At 39.7% G+C, this 19,404-nt stretch overlaps 1 protein-coding gene across 1 annotated transcript in view; it reads left to right on the top strand.

Moving 5' to 3' along the window:
• Nucleotides 1-19,404, top strand: part of TTC28 (tetratricopeptide repeat domain 28) — a 553,780-nt gene that overhangs the window by 345,481 nt on the left and 188,895 nt on the right. The window contains exon 7 of the mRNA XM_018557772.1: nt 14,493-15,000. Within this exon, the coding sequence (XP_018413274.1) occupies nt 14,493-15,000 (508 nt within the window). The remainder of the gene's footprint in view (nt 1-14,492; nt 15,001-19,404) is intronic.

Raw genomic sequence — 19,404 nt, 5'->3', positions numbered from 1 at the left:
GATCCCATGTCACTAGCCCACTACCTGCTTGCTCTTTGGACTGCTAGTTATCTATCCTGAGCTTCCACCCAAAGTCTTGACCTCCATGGGGAATGCATAAACGAGGTTTAAATATTTTGTTTTATATATTTATCCAGAGTTGCTCTTTGAAATGCCATTTATTTCATCAGCTAGTTATCAAGACTTTACTTACTGAAATAGTGACAAGCATAATTCTTTAAACAATTAATTGAAAAAGGCATTTAAATGTTGCATTGTAATAATTACAATTAATTTACAGTAGGTAAAAGCTATTTAAAGCAACACACATACATATCTCAGCTTCACACATTCCAGATTTAATTGCTGTCTCTGTTGACACAGAGGTTAACCAAATGGTTTGCATGAATTATTCATGGGTTGCACTGATTATTATGGCATAATTTTTCCACTAAAATACAAACCAACTGGAGCTGAAATATATGCTCTTAGCAGTTGCTGACAGACTCATTTGGAAATTTTCCTGCATGTTTTCCAGATTTTGTGCTCTAATAATCACTATCTTATGGAGAGCCTTATATGTATGGATAATCCATACACAGATGATGTATTGCCCTTGATGACTGTAGGATATCAATTTGAAGAGCGATTTGGGAGTAGCATGCGGATGGGTTGCTAACATACATGATGTAAACTATCTTCCAAGTTACTCAAGATTTAATATAAATGCATTTTAGAAATAGAGGCTGGAATGTAACAGGAATCTAAGCAGAAAAAAAAGAAAATGCAGTGTTACAATAGGTAACACAGTATATTTTAAAGGCAAATTGCTGTATATTTTTTCAATATAAATGTATTGCGTGCACATCATTTAAGTGTTTATTATAGTGTTAATAATAACTGTTACATGTTTACATGCATGGTCATTCATGTTAATATATTAAATGTAGAGATTTGTAGATTAGCTACTACAGCGAGCCCTTGGTGGCTCAGTGTTATCATTCCCTTTTTTTTTTTGTATTTCTGGCCTTCCAACTCCTGAGATTGCACACCTCTGCCTAAAAGCCTTCTCTAGCAGGGGAGGGAGCCTGATATTTTTCTGCTGCAGTTTCTCTTTGATTTACAGGTCCCCTCCCCACCCAGTGACTGGACAGTGAAAGGAGAACCTCACAATGATGAGCTAATTTCTCTGTCACTATGCAGTGTCTTCCTATCAGCATTCTTCTTGCACTGCAGCTCTCATGTTTGGCTCCTTGCACTACTTTTCACTCCCTAGTCTGAGCTCTGCTGTACAGACTGTACAGTAGACTGCAAGAGACTGATACCAAGTAGAAATTCAGGTACTTACTCTGCTTGCATTAAAAAATAAATGAAATTACGTATTATTGACTATCAGGATTATCCACTAAAGGGTGAAGAGTTTGGAGAAGGCAGGAGAAGTGAACAATCTAGGACAACATATCTGATTTGGAAAAATTCTCCAATTCAGCTCACTTTCTAGTTCAGCTGTGTTGTCCTATATTGTTCACTTCTCCTGTCTTCCCCAAATTCTTCACCCTTTTGTAAATAGCCCTGTATGTTATTTTGTTTATGTTGTGTCTGCCTGAGGTTCAGCTTTAACAGTAGTGAAAACTTGTCATGCCTTTAGTATATCAGCATTATGAGAAGAAGGTATAAAGCATGACAATTGTGTAGCACTGCAAAGCATGTAATACATTTAGCAAATATGGCTGCCTAAGGTGTGAACCGATCGCGCTGTGGGTGCCATTATTTTCTAATGGCACCCCAGTCGCATCGGGCGGATCGCGCGATTCCCCGCCGCGATTCTGCCCGCGCTTCCAAACACGATTGTGGCTAAAACAGCCGTGTGTCGTGTATTGCAAAAAACAAGGTACCTGTACATTTTTTCTGCGATTGCCGCACGGATATCACCCCATTGAAACCAGGATGCTGATCCCGGATCGCGGAGGTCTGCACCTGGCCTTAATGATGCCTCTTGATCTGATAATTTTCTTCTTTCCACTAGTTTTCAGGAGTCCATCCAGCACTGGTGACGGTCTCTGATCCAGCGCTGACTGCTGTGTCTTCCTGTCCCACGGAGTTTGTGCCCATGCACGCTGCTGGGTTGCCTGCATTGACTTACACTGCGTCTCTCCTCTTCTCCCCGCTGAAGATCTCTACTGCGCATGCGCCCGCCCCATGATCCTTCATGGCCGCTCGAGAATCTTTAGGTCTTCGGACAGGAGCGAGTGGCGGAGACACAGGTAAGTAATTACCTTTTTGGTAACTTTTTTATTTTTTTTGTTTTTGCATATATCTACTGCTTGCTAGCTGTGGATAAATGGAAAAAAAAGAGACGGTTAATATTACTTTAAGCTTATTTCCTTTATGAAACTATATCTAAAATATCCATATCTAAAAACTATACTATAAACACTATATATTCCCTGTTGTGGCTATGAATAAGTTAACATGACACATGAATCTAATAATTGTGCTGTTTGCATTATTAGTCATTCCCTATCTCAATGGTAGTTGCTTAAAATTACACTATTTTCATTATTATTTTGTTTCTTCAAGTTGCAGATTTGGTGTAAGGCAAGAGTCCACTCTGGATTCATTTCTTTGGTACAGCAAGTGGTTTCTTCGTATGTGCTTATATGGTGACTTTGAGAGCCCCAATCCTCCTTATTGTTATGTTTGATAGTTTAGGCAGCTAGTCACGCAGCCTTCAACTGAAAGCCGAGAAAACCAATCAAAGAACACCAAGGCGTGCTTTTAGTTGCACTGTGGAAATAATTGCTAACAGTCAACTGATAGTAAAAATAGCTAAGATGCATCTGTATATTTCATATAGTCACATTAATGAACTTTCAATACAGAGCTGTGTTGTGAGGGGGCATACCACAGTTCAAGCAGCAAACCAAAGATCAATGCCTACACCAACCAGACAGAAACCATGCACTGCACTCTGATTGGCTCTGATTGGCTGCTATTAGTGGGTGCACTTTGCACTCAGAGCCTTGCACTTTATACAGCTTACTATATACACTTGTTAACATCTATGACTGGCTAAGAAAAGTTGGTCCTCGCACTTAGTAGGACCCTTCCTGATATCTTCAGAGATTCTTTTCTCTGGTAAATGTAAGAAAACTCGGCTGGCAGAGAACTCAACTGCACTCAAAACTTTATGCACAAAGCCATTCTGAAAGATACTTTTTGTTTTAGGTAATGCCAAATAAATATTTAATCATGACTAGTGCAGCTTTGACAGTATGGCTGTGATGAAAGTTATTACTGTAATGCCTGATCTCTGCCTGGGTACACGAGGAATGTAAAGGAAACGTACATAATGTATGTGACCTACACAGTCACTCTTTGTAAATAATTTCATGCTATGTACTTTCTATTTTGTGCTTGAAGACACAGAAATCCATTAATACATGTGATACCGGTTCTATATCCATGGCCTCATGCCTTCTTACAGAAGTACAATTTCACTAATCCTTCCCAGTCTTCTCTCAATTCTTGAAATGGAATGTAAGAGTGTTAGGAATTATTTATTTTCATTTTAACTTGAGCGACATCAGACTCTACTGCACTGAAGTGGGCATGGGATGATGTCACAGGGGCAGCCGGCTGGACTCTTTAATGGTACTGGTGTTATACTGTATAGTATGTGTTACTCAAGACCACAGATGCCATAGAAACATTTTAATAAAGGGAATTATTTTAACACGAGTCAGCAATAAGCTCATGTTTGCTTAACTCATTCAGGATAAAATGAAATTAAAGAAAAAATTGTAAGCTAGAAATGTATCCTTACTTGATATATGTGAAGCCAGCACAGTTTTACTATATTTACTCCAATCACTTGTTTATACAGTATCTGTTATATCCATTTGACTATATATACTGATAGCACAGAGGTGTCTGAAAGGGCATTTAGTTTGGACCAGTTATCATTAGGTTATGTACCGTAGGCTGAATATTAGTAGACCTAAAATAGCTTGCATGCAGAGCGGAGACACTTTGGGGGTGATTTACTAACCTAAACACACACACACACCAGGTGTGCGTGATTTTCACACAGCAAAACGTATTTATCAACCAAAAAGTCTCTAAAAGCATATTTCCACTAATGCCATATATGGAAAAATCATGCACATGATGCATATATAATGCTGCTTCACAGTTTAGACAAAAATGGTTAGCTCATGCATTTACATTCCTGCATTCATCAACGCAAGCAACATAACATAGAGCTAATTTACACCACATTACCTTGCAATTCATTGCAGGGCTTTGCACAACACACCTGCTGGGTGTGTACACACTACAAAGGTGTTTTGATTCCTCCCATAGATCATGCTGGGAGGGAACACACTACAGAGGTGTATACACGTTCGTGGTGTGTTTAAAAGGTTAGTAAATCAACCCCTTTGACTCTAGGACTAGATAAGTGGTATAAAACTTGGTGCAACCAAGTAATAAAGTGAAAATTAGGGTTTAAGCGATCTGGCCTAAAACCCAATACTGAACAATTCGAAAGAAATATTACATGGGATCATAAAACAAAAAATATTATAATAATTCAATTATACTGTGAAAAACAAGATAGTGATTAGAACAGTAAAGGAATTTAAACACTGCGTAAAAACCTATTAACTAGTGATGGTATCAAATGTTAATCGATAGTGATAGATGTTGCATTAAATAGCGATATGTGAACGATCCATCCAATATATAACGATATATATGAACGATCCACACAAAAAAAATTATTATAAAAACATCGGAGTACAGTGTTCAGTGAGAAAAAACCGTAGAAAACGTGTGTAGAGGAAAAATAATTGTTGATGGTATATATTTCTTAGCGGTGGTCCAACAGCCCCTCTTGGGTGGGTACTCAGTTTACAGTAGCTAACCTAGCAACTAGTTAGGGGTTGGGTGGGGAATAAGGGTGGAGGGAGTGCCCAACTGACTGAAGTTCAGCTTTACACATTAAAAAGCATAAACTGACAGGTTATGGTCCTATGGGCCAAAATAATCCAACAGGCCCTCCACTAAACTAGTGTGAAGCAGTAGAGCCTTCAGAAGGAAAGAAAGAACTGAAGGAATCTACATCTTTTTCTGCCATCACAAATTCTAAAATTAAAGAGTTTATTCCCCACATTTATATATAAAAGTGAATACTGAGCAGAGCTATGCAAATCATTGAAATCAGGCATCTATGGGGGCCGAACCATCACTTTCAGGGCTCCTTGTTCTTCTTTATGCTGAATATAGTTCTTAATGACATTGGCTGTATGTTTGAGATCATTGTCCTGCCGCCTCCCTGATGCTATGGCATGATGGATAAGTATCTGCTTGTATTTCTCAGCATTGAGAACACCATTGAGCCTGACCAAATCTCCAACTCAGTTGGCAGAAATGCAGCCCCAGACTTGCAAGAAACCTCCACCATGCTCCACTGTTGCTGCAGACACTCATTATTGTACCGCTCTCCAGTCCTTAAGCAAACAAACTGCCTCCTGCTACAGCCAAATATTTCAAATTTTGACTCATAGGTCCAGAGCACCTGCTACCAATTTTCTGCACCCAAGTTCCTATGTTTTCGTGCATAGTTAAATCACTTAAGGGTCTATTCACGAAGCAGCCGAAGGATCTAGCTGTAGCTTCAGTAGAACCGAAGGGCTGCTGTACGGGCTATAGCCCGAACAGCTCCCGAAGTCAGCCGAGCGGCTCAGTCGAGCCGAAGGCATATGCTTCGGCCCGACTGAGCCAGGGGTGTAAGGCGAAGCTGGCCGAGCTTCTGACAGCTTGGCTTGGTGATCTTACTGCTGGCTCCGGCCACTTGCAGGGAGATCAGCGTCCCTGGTTACCAGCTAACCAGGGACACTGATCTCCAGACAGCCCAACTCTCCCGGGCGCTCCGGGAGTCTCCCGCTCCCGGCCGCCCAGGAGAGAAACACTGCTTTTTTTGTTGTTTTTTTAAATTCTGACATCGAGCCGTCTCCCTCTCCCGGCCGCCCAGGAGAGAAACACTGTTTTTTTTAATTTATTTTTTATTCTGACATCGAGCCGTTGGCTGGCCTCAGAAAAAAATAAATAAAATAGGAATGCATTGCTAGATTCCTATTGGCTATTTCAATTTGCAATAGCCAATAGCAAACTAGCTATTGCACCCGCCCACTGCTGCTGTCAATCAGCAGAGGGGACCTGCAGTTCTCCATCAGGTCCCCTCTAGTGATTGACAGCAGCAGAGGGCGGGTGCGATAGCTAGTTTGCTATTGGCTATTGCAAATTGAAATATTGAAATAGCCAATAGGAATCTAGCAATGCATTCCTATGGCGAAAATGTTTTTTTTTCTTTTTTTTGACGGCAGCAGAACCACCGGCGAATAGTAAACAGTTGGGCGGAGCTAGCTGTCACTGCTAGCTCCGCACAATTGTTTTCTATTTCTTTTTTTGAACTTTTTAAACTATTTATCTGTTCTGCTCTGTCCCACAGAGAGACCGAGCAGAACAGCCGAATGCCGCTCAGCTATTCACTCACTGCTGTTCGGCATCTATAAGAATAGACCGAACAGCAGCGAGTAGCCTGCCGGAGGTTCGGCTTAGCCGATCCAGATGTTGGATCGGCTGAGTCGTACTCTTTCTGCACTTCGGGCCGGCCGAACATGCTGAGCATGTTCGGTCGACCCGAAGCCACCCGATGTACGGCTGACTTCAGCCGATATACGGCTTAAATCAGCCGTACCAGCCTGAAGTGAATAGCCGAACAGCGTTCGGCTCACTTCGCTTCAGGTCAGTCGTTCACTCGGCTGCCTACGGCAGCATAGTGAATAGACCCCTTAGTCTTTTTTCCACGTCGGAGGTATGGCTTTTTGGCAGCAAGGCCGGAGAAAAATGGCAGTAGGTGCTCTGGACTGATGAGTCAAAATTTCTCTTCTGTTCATTTACTTTTCATTTTGTTAATTGATAAAAATAAACTATTAACACTTTTATTTCTGAAAGCATTCTTACTTTACAGCATTTTCCACACCTGCCTAAAACGTTTGCACAGTACCATAGATACTTTGTTGTCCTTGATCAGTCTCAGAGCAGTTTACAAGGTGAGTTTGGGAATCAAATCCTCTATTTAGCACACAGAGGAGTTACAGAACCCAAGAGTAGATATACTTTATATAAACACTGGACATGAAAGTCGAGGTTGAACTATTATTATTTATAAGGTATATCAGCAAAAAATAAATGTGCTTTCCATGAAAGTATAAATGAAGTAGCTGGAAATATTCAAGTTATGATGAAAAAAATACATTTGTGACAGCCAAAATGGATTTCTGTAGCCAGGCTGTCACTTCTGCCACCTCTTGTATGGATGTAGTAGAAAACTGTGTGCAATCTGCTTTCACAGCTATTTTTAAGCAGTTGTAGCTACATGGATGGATTTACAATTAGGCACAAGGCAATTGATGCGGCAGAACAGGGTTGTGTTAGACACCTGAACAACTGCAGATTTGTGGCTTCATATGGAAAAAAGGCATTGGAAGAAAATATGTGCCCCATTATTCCCAGCCGGAAATTCTCACACAAAAATATCAGAACTACTACACCGAAACTGTCTATGCAGACATGTTATAGTGCCATTATCCCAAACTAATAAATAGTAACACATAGGGGTGGATTTACTAAAGGCATATGGGCTGTTTGCTTAGCAAGGGAAGTTTCCCTTAGCTTAGTGAATGAGGTGCAGCTCTGCTGAATTCCATAATCCTATCTTGTGTATTATTTTCCTTGCACCTTACTGGGTATTCTTTGTAAAGTGAATTTTTATCACATTGACTATGCTATTCCCTTGCAAAGTGAAAATTATCTTGCAAAGTGAATGGCTTGCTTGCCTTAAGTAAATATCTCTCAGCTTCTTATGATGTTGCTTTTTTAGCTTCTCAATTTAATTTTATGTTTATTTTTTTTAATAACGTTGCTTGAACTACTGGTGCTTTATACACTTATCATAAACAGCATGTCAATTACAAGCCATAATATTTATATCTATTTTCAAGTTTTTAGTGGTACAAAATGTTTGCATTCTGCTTGGTGGAATTCCAAAAAACCAGACCAAAAAAAAACATTTTGGCTTCAATAGAGAAGGATTGGGCTGTTTTGTGGATGCAGGTAGATCGGTTACATGACAGCTTCCCTACCAGAAGTTCAGTCCTGTTAGTTTAGCTAGCAGATAAAATTATTATGGATGTATTTTGTTGAAAAAATAAAAAAAATACTGTGCAGATTTACATGGTACATATGAATACTTGAATAAAATAAAGGGGGGTTTAATACTAATTCAAGGATTTTAAGTTAGAGTAGATGTCCTTTCATATAAGTAATCAAAAATGACTGCACTACAGAATAGGTTCTTCATAACAATGTTCCACACTGTGACCTCAGTGGCCATTGAGGTATTTCCAAGGACATAGCTTGTAGAAGTGAGAAAAAGTATCCAAGATGAATAATGCATTATGTATTGCATTCCTAGTGAAATACCATGGCAAAAAGTATTTTTAGAAGTTGTTGAATCCCCAATAAGTGATTATTTAAGGTTTCTAAAAGCACATTGCCTGTGATGATAAAATACATTTAGGCTGAAGTAGTTCTTTTATAGCTGGCTCTTTAGTATTCATGTTTAGAATCTCATTTCCATGGTACACTAGATGAAGGATGGGTTAATTTTGATAAATAACACAATTTTACATTTGAGAGTACATCTGTATACGTTTGGGTCTCTAAAGGTCCGAGGGTTGAGAAATTAAATTGAAAATCAGAAAAACCTGACCAGATTTCCCCACTTTAAAGAAAGAAGTATTTGTGGGACTCTCAGATAGATCGAAAATTGCTTAGCCATAATTTAATTTAAATAGAAGCCTATCACTTTACCCCAAAATAAGCAAAAATAATATTGATTTTACAGCGCTCTAAGTCATTACAATTTGTCAGCTTTTATGTTGTAATTAAATTGCCTCAGGGAAGCCTAGTGTAGTTTTTCAATTTCGGAAGCTGGTAAAGATAGTGTGTCTTGCCAACTTCCGTATCTAATTAGCTATAAATTGTTTTTTATAGCTAATCTGTTACTGCTTCTTCTGGAAAAAGAAAGATTGTTTGTTTATTAATCCTTTACTTTCCTTAAACAGAGTGCACTCAGATTTATTCAGGAAAATGGTGGCTTGCGTTTTTTGTGCTATGCACTATAATTTATTGCATCTTCTTACTGCTACAGAGTCTGCTATGTGTCTTGTTGACATATTGTGTATTCTTCAGAAGGAAAATACATAGAAGAGAACAATATTGGGTACTTTATTGTTCTATTATGCACCTGGAGACCACAGCTACGATGTAAGCTGTGCTTATGGGAAGCAAGTAAAACAACATATTAAAATCTACATAGTTCTTTTTGTGGGTTCAAAATGTTTTAGTTTTTTTCTTACCTGTAGGAAAGAATGTGAGGTGAGCTGGTTAATCTTTCCACCTGTAGCAGGCACAATAAGCAAGCAATACAAGCAAGATTACCTACATGATATCTGACCTAGGTGGACCCAATGCTGCACAGTAAGATTTGGAGATTTTCTGTACTGAAGAGTATGTTGGAAATGTTAAGACAACTTTTTGTTTCAAAGGTCAAATAATTTCTTACCAAAGGGAAAATATGTAATGCCAATTAGTACAGTGACATTTATGGCCAAATCTACTTAAATATTAAATTAGATGTGCTAAAGCTACATAAGTCCATATTCATGCAGAGGACATCCCTTTTTTTATTATTCTCTTTGTGCACATACGTTATATCAAGCAATCTTTTCACTTTTATTTCACTAAATAAAAAAGTATTCATAAATAATAGCCAGCCAGCATATAAGCCCCCCTCCACACACACACACACACACCCTCCCACCCTCCCACCCAATGCTTCCCCTTCATTCTGGAGGAGATAGTTTAGTTTGCTTTATTTTTCTACGTACCTTTTTACTGTCTTCAAGCTGGTCAGGTGATGGTAATCTTTCTCTTCACCTCTTCTCCTCCCTGGCCTGGGGTAGCCCCTTGCTAATGCAGAATTCAACGCTGATATGATGAAGTCAGCACTGCGCTCTGCTTTAATACACTATGAATAAAGACATACCTTATGCCCTCAGTCTTTCAAATTGAAGTTAGGCATAATTCTCACAAAATAATTACGGGGGGGCTGGGGTAGCTCTGGATTGAAGATGAGTATTGCAGATATGGACATTCAAGTATTTATATATTCTTAATAAGCAGTAAATGAACTGTAAACAAGCCATCACTAAACTCTGTAGTTGCAGGCACAGTGGAGTAATTCATTCTCAAAGTTTACCGGCAGAAGCATTAATGTTATGCAAGTCATTTTCTTAGGCAGCTAAGCTCATCTTATTTTATTAGCCTTTAAAACTTTACACATACTGTATATGTGTAAATTAGTCCTTTCAAAACCAGTTTTTGTTTTAAAGCCTAATTGAACTCACAGAATTAGATATTTAATCAATTATACATGATAAGAACAACCTTCATTTTCATAGTCATATCCACACATTACTGTTATAGCAGTTGTGCAAGGTATCTAGTTATGACTTGTCGTCCAATAGACATAGGGCTCATTCTTATCATGTCCCTTGATTTCAGTTGGACTTTAGGTTTACTTGCTTTTGATACATGAAACAACATTTTTGTTAGTCACTCTTCAAAGTATAAATTACCAAATGGTCTGACAGAACATATCAAATGGGACTTTATTTTAATTATTTAAAATATTATCTGAAATATTTTTTTTCATTTTCTTGGGACATATTCATTGCTTCTACATAAAATGCATAATTTCAACGACTTCAGTTTAATTTTAGTGTTTAATTTTTATTGTTAACCATGAAAAAGGCAAGATAAGCTCTTCACAGAGCCACAGATTAAGGGTCCAATAAAACATATTCCTGGAAGAATTATTATACTTTTATTATTAATAATAATCAAGCTCAGGAGTGATCATTATCTTCACCGTTAAAGCTTTCTTAGGAGAAATTGTCTCATTTTAGAATTCATCTTTTTTATGGGCATATTTTCAGTATCTTATAGATTAAATCCCTTCCTGAACAGGCAAGTCATCCAATGTATTACTATATATCCTAACATGAGGCAAACTGCAATTATAGGATGGCAGCTGTAATGGGTGGAATTTCTGTTAAAATGAGCAATGGTTTGCAGGCTTCATATTTCAGCATTACTGAAAAGCAAAAACACTTTGCCCTTTATTTAATTCTAAAGTGCAAAGAACAATATTGTGTAGTGGCCCGTGACAACCAATCAAAAATCAGCATTTGGAAGTTTAATGTATCCATGCAAAAAACGAATCCTGATTGGCTCCTACAGGTTACTTTGGATCATACAATGAATAGTGCTCTTTGCACTCTGCTTTTTTTACTTTTCAAAGTATTTTATTGGTTTTTAACAATTTTCCAAAAGGAACGTAACATCAAACATAAATGTTCTGGCGGAGGACATGGCCGTGTCACCCGTTCCTTCCCTCGTCTGACACTGCAGTTATTGCCACGATGTGGCCGGGGTGAGCGGCGCGGGTTCCCCTGCTATGCCGGAGGGACACGGAGCTGCTCTAAAACATGTCCGCTCCGGATCACCGCGCGCATGCGCCCCCCTGCACTCTGCTTTTTAAAACTAAAACTCTGCCCTCTCATACTTGGAATCAAAGGTAAGTAAATTTCTGATAAAATAAAGCAGTTTATTCACTAAAGCACCTTACTGTCCAATTGGCTCCTGATGTCAAGGCCACTAAGAACCAGTTGTACCAAATGAAAAACAGGGATGATGACAAGCACTCTGAATTTGCGCATTAAGCTAATGTGTGTTCAAGTAAACCAATGTCAGGATCTGAAGTTTTGGTCTATGGCACAAAGGATCCGGACTCAGGAGAGGCGAGCATGCAAACAGGGGGTTTACATTAGGGATGGTTACGGCTGCAGAAAGGGTTAGGGGTACAGGGTGGGTTAGAGTGAGGGGCTCTCATGTACAACATTGCTCTCTTAGGTAAGAACTAGGGATGCACCGATACTGAGTTTTTGGGCGAGTACTCATACTTGCTCAAATGCTCTAATGCCTAGCCTGATACCCGAGCTTCCGTTATCAGGAAGCCGGGCAGCAAGTCATTACATGCTGCCCGACTTCCTGATTGTTCTCGTCACTTGGTGATAAGGGACCATGGAGCCGGCTTCCCAGACCTATCAGGTAGCCGGGCAGCGTGTAATGACTCGCCGCCTAGCTTCCTGATTGGTCGGTAAGCTGGCCAATTGTCGTGGGACCAGGGGTGCCCTCTTACCTGGGGTCCGGCGGGTGTGACGGAGATCGTAGGGTCCTTCTTGGGGTGAATTGGTGCCCGGCGGCATGCTGCAGGTGTGCATATGAGCGCATCCAATGACATGCGCATATGGCACTGCCGTGGCTTCTTAGTTGCTTTGGGTGCTGGTCATTGCCGGGAAGGCCTTGCGAGCACTCCTTCTCTCCCAGCCGTCCCATTGGTTCGCAGGGACCTGTGGCTTCCTGGTTGCCCAGACAACACCCTGCTGGGTTTAAATTTCAGCCAGAGCCAAGACTTGTTGCTGAGTTATTCTGACATTCCCAAAGCATCTACAACGCCTCATTTCCTGTTTCCTGCCTCACTTCCCTGCTATTCGGATCTCCTGGTTATTGACCCCTGGCTTGCCTCATCGTTTATGATACTCGCTGCCTGCCTCGACCCGGACTGTACTCTGACAACGCATTTTAGATTATCCTTTCTTGTACCTCAGCCTGGACTCTACTTCTGGGATTGTTCCCTGCTATTGGGTTCCAATCCAGCAAACAGGGGGACTTCGCTCCTTCCCTAACACCAATCAGGAAGCTGAATGGTGAGTCAATACCCACCCCACGGCTTCCTGATTGGTCAGAAAGCCGGCTTTATGCTCCCTCGTCACCTGAGTACCAAAGAAAAATATTGGTACTCGTTCTCGTACTCGATACTGAAAAGCCGGTATCAGTGCATCCCTACTAAGAACTACCAGCATTGAGTTTAAAGTGGAATTCCATTTTGTAACATTAAATGTTTGCAAAGCACTTCATATTGCATACTATTTTTATCAGGAGTACAGCTATCAATCTGTTTTATTTGCCTGACTGCTTTAAATTGATAGATACTAAAGTGTATTTAAAACCAACATTTTTTTAGTCTTGGATATTGTGTGAAAGTGTTTTAAGTGGCACTAAACTCAGGCGTTGAATCTTAAAAATGCATTCAAGTACCTCAACTATTAACAAAAATCTTATTTGTGTATCACTCAGCTGTAGATCCTCAAATCATCTCTGAATTGGTGCTGACACTGTCCTTCCTTCTGGAGGGTGGCCACGTGGTCCTTGTATGTGTTGTAAAGTAGTCACCACTCCAAGCTCACTCCTGAGATGGACTACAATCTCAATACAAATTAGTAAACTAAACATGAGATTGTAGTCTATCACGGGAGCGATCTTGGAGTGGTGGCTACTTTACAACACACAAATGGGGAACAACACCTATTCAGAGATGATTTGAGGATCTACAGCCGATTGATACACAAATAAGGTCCAGTATAGTTAATAGGTAAGGCACTTAAATGCATTTTTAGTGTCACTTTAAATTCCCCTTTGCTTTTTTTGCTGGTTTTGTATCTGCTGGACAGCTTCATCCTCTTTATATGTCCTGGTTACCATTATCACCAGGACAAATAGATGTGAAATCCAAAATGTTATGGTTGTCTCTGGAACAGAAGGTTAGGGGAAATCTACTAATCGGAATTATTCCTGTGGTGACCGTCTAAAAGGGGAGCACCCCTTACTTTGAAGAAATATCCTGTTGTGTCTCCAGGAAGATAACAACTACTATAAATAAATACAATGTTTTTGTATTTATATATTTGAGGGGCAACTAAACTGGACCGTATTTATCATCTGACTTTATCAAATAATCATGGGAATCTTTATTTAATCTAAACAGCAATACTGGGGAAAAAGCCTTGCCCTTAGATATGTTTTCTCACGTTTCTATGTGCTTATTAAAAGTCAACTCTGCTTAAAGGTCAACTTCACTTTTATTTTCATGTGACATAGTTGCTGGAAAGTTGAATGATGATGTCACACTGTCTTGAGTTTCCACTGTATAAAATAAATGTAGAATGGATTAATAAATATAAGACAGTGACATTTTCATTATGGTCCTGAGGGAAGGAAAAGAGAAAAAAAAACTACTGCTGGAAAATCTAAACAATGGTGTTTCAGTGCAGCAGTGCTCATCCAAAACTGAAATATCTCTTTTGTGTGGCATCAATGGTAGTTGTGCTTTACTACTGTGTTGTAATGCTTATTTTGTTGATGTATTATTTATGCTGCATTTATATTGTATTCATGAATCAATTTTTTTATATTCATAGGCAGCATCATCTGCTTTAAGCAGTTTAGGTCACGTCTACACCGCAATTGGTGATTACCCCAACGCACTGGCAAGCCACAAGCAATGCGTTCTCCTGGCTAAACAATCCAAAGATGAACTGTCTGAAGCACGAGAGCTAGGAAACATGGGAGCAGTCTACATTGCAATGGGAGACTTTGAAAACGCAGTTCATTGTCATGAACAACATTTAAAGATTGCAAAGGACCTTGGCAACAAACGGGAAGAAGCCCGGGCATATAGCAACCTCGGCAGTGCCTATCACTATAGAAGAAATTTTGACAAAGCAATGTCATACCATAACCATGTTCTAGAACTTGCACAAGAGTTATTGGAAAAGGCTATCGAGATGCGAGCCTATGCAGGCTTAGGCCACGCTGCACGCTGTATGCAAGACTTAGAGAGAGCTAAACAGTATCATGAGCAGCAGCTAGGCATTGCGGAAAGTCTCAAAGATCGAGCGGCTGAGGGTAGAGCATCTTCAAACTTAGGTAAGATTTCTGAATTCATTTATGCTTCAACTTAGTTTTAAATTGAATGTCTGTGCATATCTGATGAGATTGTACGTCATTATTCAGGGAAGTCAGTTACTATAATGTCACAGAAAGGTATATATTATACTTACTTGTCATTTGACTACGGGAACCGTGATGTCAAGATTAGTATAAAGTTCATTATTGTGTGATGAAATTTGTTAATAAAGACTGGAGCATTACCGGTGATTGGATCAAAACTAGACAACAAGTTTAGAGTAATTTAGGTTAAATCATGATCTATAGTATACTACATACATAACATGTAGTTGTACTATGGATCATGATTTAAACTAATCATGTTAGCAGGGGAATAGGGGATAATTGTAAAACTCTATTGCTGTAGTGTACTCTATATGTAGTACTGTATTAGCAGTATATACTCTATATGTACTACATATCGAGTACATATAGAGTACACACTGCTAATACAGTGCAGACAATACATTTACAATTATACTCTGCTAGCATGAATGGATTAAATGATCTGTATGTAGCCCTGTACTAGGGATCATTTAATCCATTCATGTTAGCAGAGGATAATTGTAAATCTATTGTTGCAGTGCACTCTATAGGTACATGTACTATATACTACATATAGAATGCACTGCAACAATAGCTTTACAATTCTCCCCTGCTAACATGAATACGTTAAATTATGATCCATAGTACATAATATGTAGTTGTACTATGGATCATTTAAAGTCACCTGTCCCTTTAAGAAAAAGTATCGGTAATTGGTATCGGCAAGTACATGAGGGGAAGTACTTGTACTTGTACTTGGGCCTGAAAAAGTGGCATCGGGACATCCCTAACAAAAACCTACATAAATCATACATAATATAATTTTACTGAAACATTTATGTAACCAGACTTTTTATATGGGCCTAGGGCAAACCAAGTCCCCTGGCCATTCAACTATAAAGATGAATATAATTTGTGATTGTAATCAAGGAGATACCACAATAAAAAATAAATTGGTTCTCCTTGGAGTAGTACAGTGGGAATCCCAAAGCCAAAGGTAACCAGGGACGCCTATCTGTCATTACACGAAGAAACCGGCAGAGCCACTGTAAAATCACTGCGGCTCCGACGGGTTCACAGTGTGTAATGACAGATGGGCATCCCTGGTTACCAGGTAACCAGGGAACCATGTGATCCTGGGGGAACTGCACCATAAATGTAACTGCAGAAACATAACCATGTGTCATACGCAGAAAGGAAGCTTGGCTGACACTTCAGACACAGCCTATGCAAGTTACACAAAGTTACATTTGTCCAGACTGCGTTTTTATGCCTCTCCCTGATGCAACCCTGGCCAAACCTGCAGCGACCCCGCCAGGTTCTCAGTGTGTAATGACAGATGGCCATCATTACACATTGATGCCGCTCATTATACTGAGAACCCATAGATGCCGCTCATACAGATGCCGCTCATTACACTGAGAACCCACAGATGCCACTCATACAGATGCCTCTCATTACACACAGAACCCGTCATACAGATGCCGCTCATTACACACAGAACCCGTCATACAGATGCCGCTCATTACACACAGAACCCGTCATACAGATGCCGCTAATTACACACAGAACCCGTTATACAGATGTCTCATACAGATGCCCTTCATTACCCCCAGAACCCGTCATACAGATGCCGCTCATTACACACAGAACCCGTCATACAGATGCCGCTCATTACACACAGAACCCGTCATACAGATGCCGCTAATTACACACAGAACCCGTTATACAGATGCCGCTCATTACTGGGTAACCAGCGGAGGCTATTCTGTCATTAGGATGAGAGTTTAGCAGAGTCGGCTTTCATATCCCCGCCTGCTCCGACAAGCTCTCATTCTAATGACAGCTGGTCCCGAACAATAGAAAAGTAGTTGGGCGGAGCTAGCTGTCACTGCTAGCTCCACCAAATCGTTTTCTATTTTTTCGAAAACTTTTTTTGACTGTTTTTCTATTCTGCTCGGTACCAACAGTGGTACCGAGCAGAATAGCCGAGCCGAATGCCGCTGAGCAGCATTCGGCTATTCACTCACTGCTGTTCGGCATCTATTAGAATAGGCCGAACAGCAGCGAGTAGCCTGCCGGAGGTTTGGCTCAGCTGATCCAGATGTTGGATCAGCTGAGTTGAACTCCTTCTGCACTTCGGGTTGGCCGAACATGCTGAGTAAGTTCGGTCGACCGGAAGCCACCCGCCGTACAAGCCTGAAGTGAATAGCCAAACAGCGTTCGGCTCACTTCACTTAGGGTCGTTTTTTCACTCGGCTGCCTATGGCAGCTTTGTGAATAACCCCCCTGGTATACTTTATAATACAAAACTACCGGCCCTTTTATATTACAGAGTTATGCAGATTACTTGCTCCCAGTATTGTCTCTGCTTGAATAAGGCTAAAGCGTTTTAAGCATGTTTTCCGGACTGGATTAAATTCAAAGATTTCATTATAATATTTGCACAACTGGGTGCATTCAGAATGGGCTGCTAAGTTATGGAAATCTCATCCCCATCATCTATTTTTTGATGCATGAGTTTAGCGAATATGTTACAAATGAGATGACTATTAAATTGGATTCAAGTGCGTTACATATTATTTGGTTTTGCCACATGCTATTGATCAAATGATGCACGGTGGTATTCGTGAAATGTAATAATAGACGTGCCTCCGAATATTAGCAGCACAGTGATTTTTTTAGTATCAACCTTTGTTTTCTTCTGTTTTAGCTCTCTTAGCCCAAAGAATACAATTCGAAGGGGGTTTGCTGTAAAGTGTGTGTGTGTGTGTTTTCAATGCTGACTGTAAATTCTACAGTATAATTACTGCTGTAATGTTCTCCAGTAATGTCTTTATTTTAATTGCTCTTATGGTGTTCACTCTATAATACGCTCTTTTAAGTATTGTACAGTATGAATTAAACTATTTAAACATTTATAAGAAAAAGCAAAATAAAAATCAGTAGTTGATCTGTGAACTGGCTTAGATTTTCATACAGCAATATCAGCTTTGGCTTAGGTAAACTAAAATTTGCTTAGCCTTCCCAAGACCAGTAATTTGTTTATAAGAGAGAATGGTGATCTATATCACAAAACTGGCTTCTTATGTGTCTCCAATGGGCACCAATGCAGAAATAACCCCTTCCAAGCTCTTCTTTCCTCAGAACACCGAGTCTCACTCCTCCCTGTGCAGTCTGATGCCCTTTCTTAGTTGGTGCTAAAGGTGGATGGTTCTGAAAATCTATCTGCATCCCCAATCATTTGCCCCCCCCCCAAAAAAATAAGGTTTTGAGTGGTCATACTTGTTGCTTTTAAATTGGTGTATATTTCTAGTGTGTGCAGGGAACAATAGTGGTTGTGGAATAAACTTGTGCATGTTGCATTTGTAAAACATGGTCATGTTATTATTTCAATGTTTTTGGGCTATGAGAACCTTTCTGCTAAATGTTGGGGATAATACATATTCGCTAAGGAAAAGTAAAGTGTGTTTTTCCCATAGCAAAAACTTGGTTTCCAACAGGACTTCTAAAAAAAAAAGAAGGTCTGTATTAACCTTTCCTAAAAAAGAAAATATAATGTGTTTTCAGTGAGCACATATTTTGCAGCAAATTCATTAAATTTAATGTAGTAAATATATCGTTTTCTTGATTAGACACAATAGGTAGCTGTCAGTGCAACTACTCTGTCTTACATTTTTATAAGTTTTGAATAGGGCAGTCCGTGGACATAACAGGATGTAACAAAGCAGAGGTTTTAATTTAAAAAACTTACAATGTTGATCTATTGCTACTTTTTTTTTTTAACCAAGCAATAGATAACATATAGCAGTAACCTGCAGGGCAAGGCCAGGCAGAGCTGGATTAATTTTACCCTGTCTAAGCATGCATTTTGGAGTAACAAAAATAGCCACTGGTATCAAATCACAGCACTTTCGCTTCCAACAAAGAATAATTGTTCCTGAATTCCTGAATAACTAAGTTTTGCTATGCTGGGCAGAGCTTTCCTGGTGTGCACCCAATAGCTGTTTAGTAAGTACCGAAACTGACAATTTGAGCTGCTGGACTGCAGCTATCACTAATGGCCACTAGGTCCAGCACTAAAGCCCACCAGTGCTTCACACTGAGCTGTGGCGGCTGCATGTTTGGCATCAGGACCATAGAAGGAAGGCCCCAATATCCATACTTTATTTGCATTTACAAATACTTTATATTTAAAGCTTACAAAAGAGAGAAAGTGACATTGTGGTCCCATCTAAGCACTAGGCATTGGGAAAAGGTTCTTGGCTAATAAATAGAACCATCTTAAAAATGTTGTTGATTCTTTGAGGCCCATAGTGCAATTCACATTTATTCTTG

This window comes from Nanorana parkeri, unplaced genomic scaffold, assembly GCF_000935625.1.
Source record: "Nanorana parkeri isolate BGI_ZX_2015 unplaced genomic scaffold, ASM93562v1 scaffold302, whole genome shotgun sequence".
Classification (NCBI taxonomy): Eukaryota; Metazoa; Chordata; class Amphibia; order Anura; family Dicroglossidae; genus Nanorana; species Nanorana parkeri.
The sequence above is the reverse complement of the archived record's forward strand: the minus strand, read 5'-3'. Positions and strand labels throughout refer to the sequence as shown.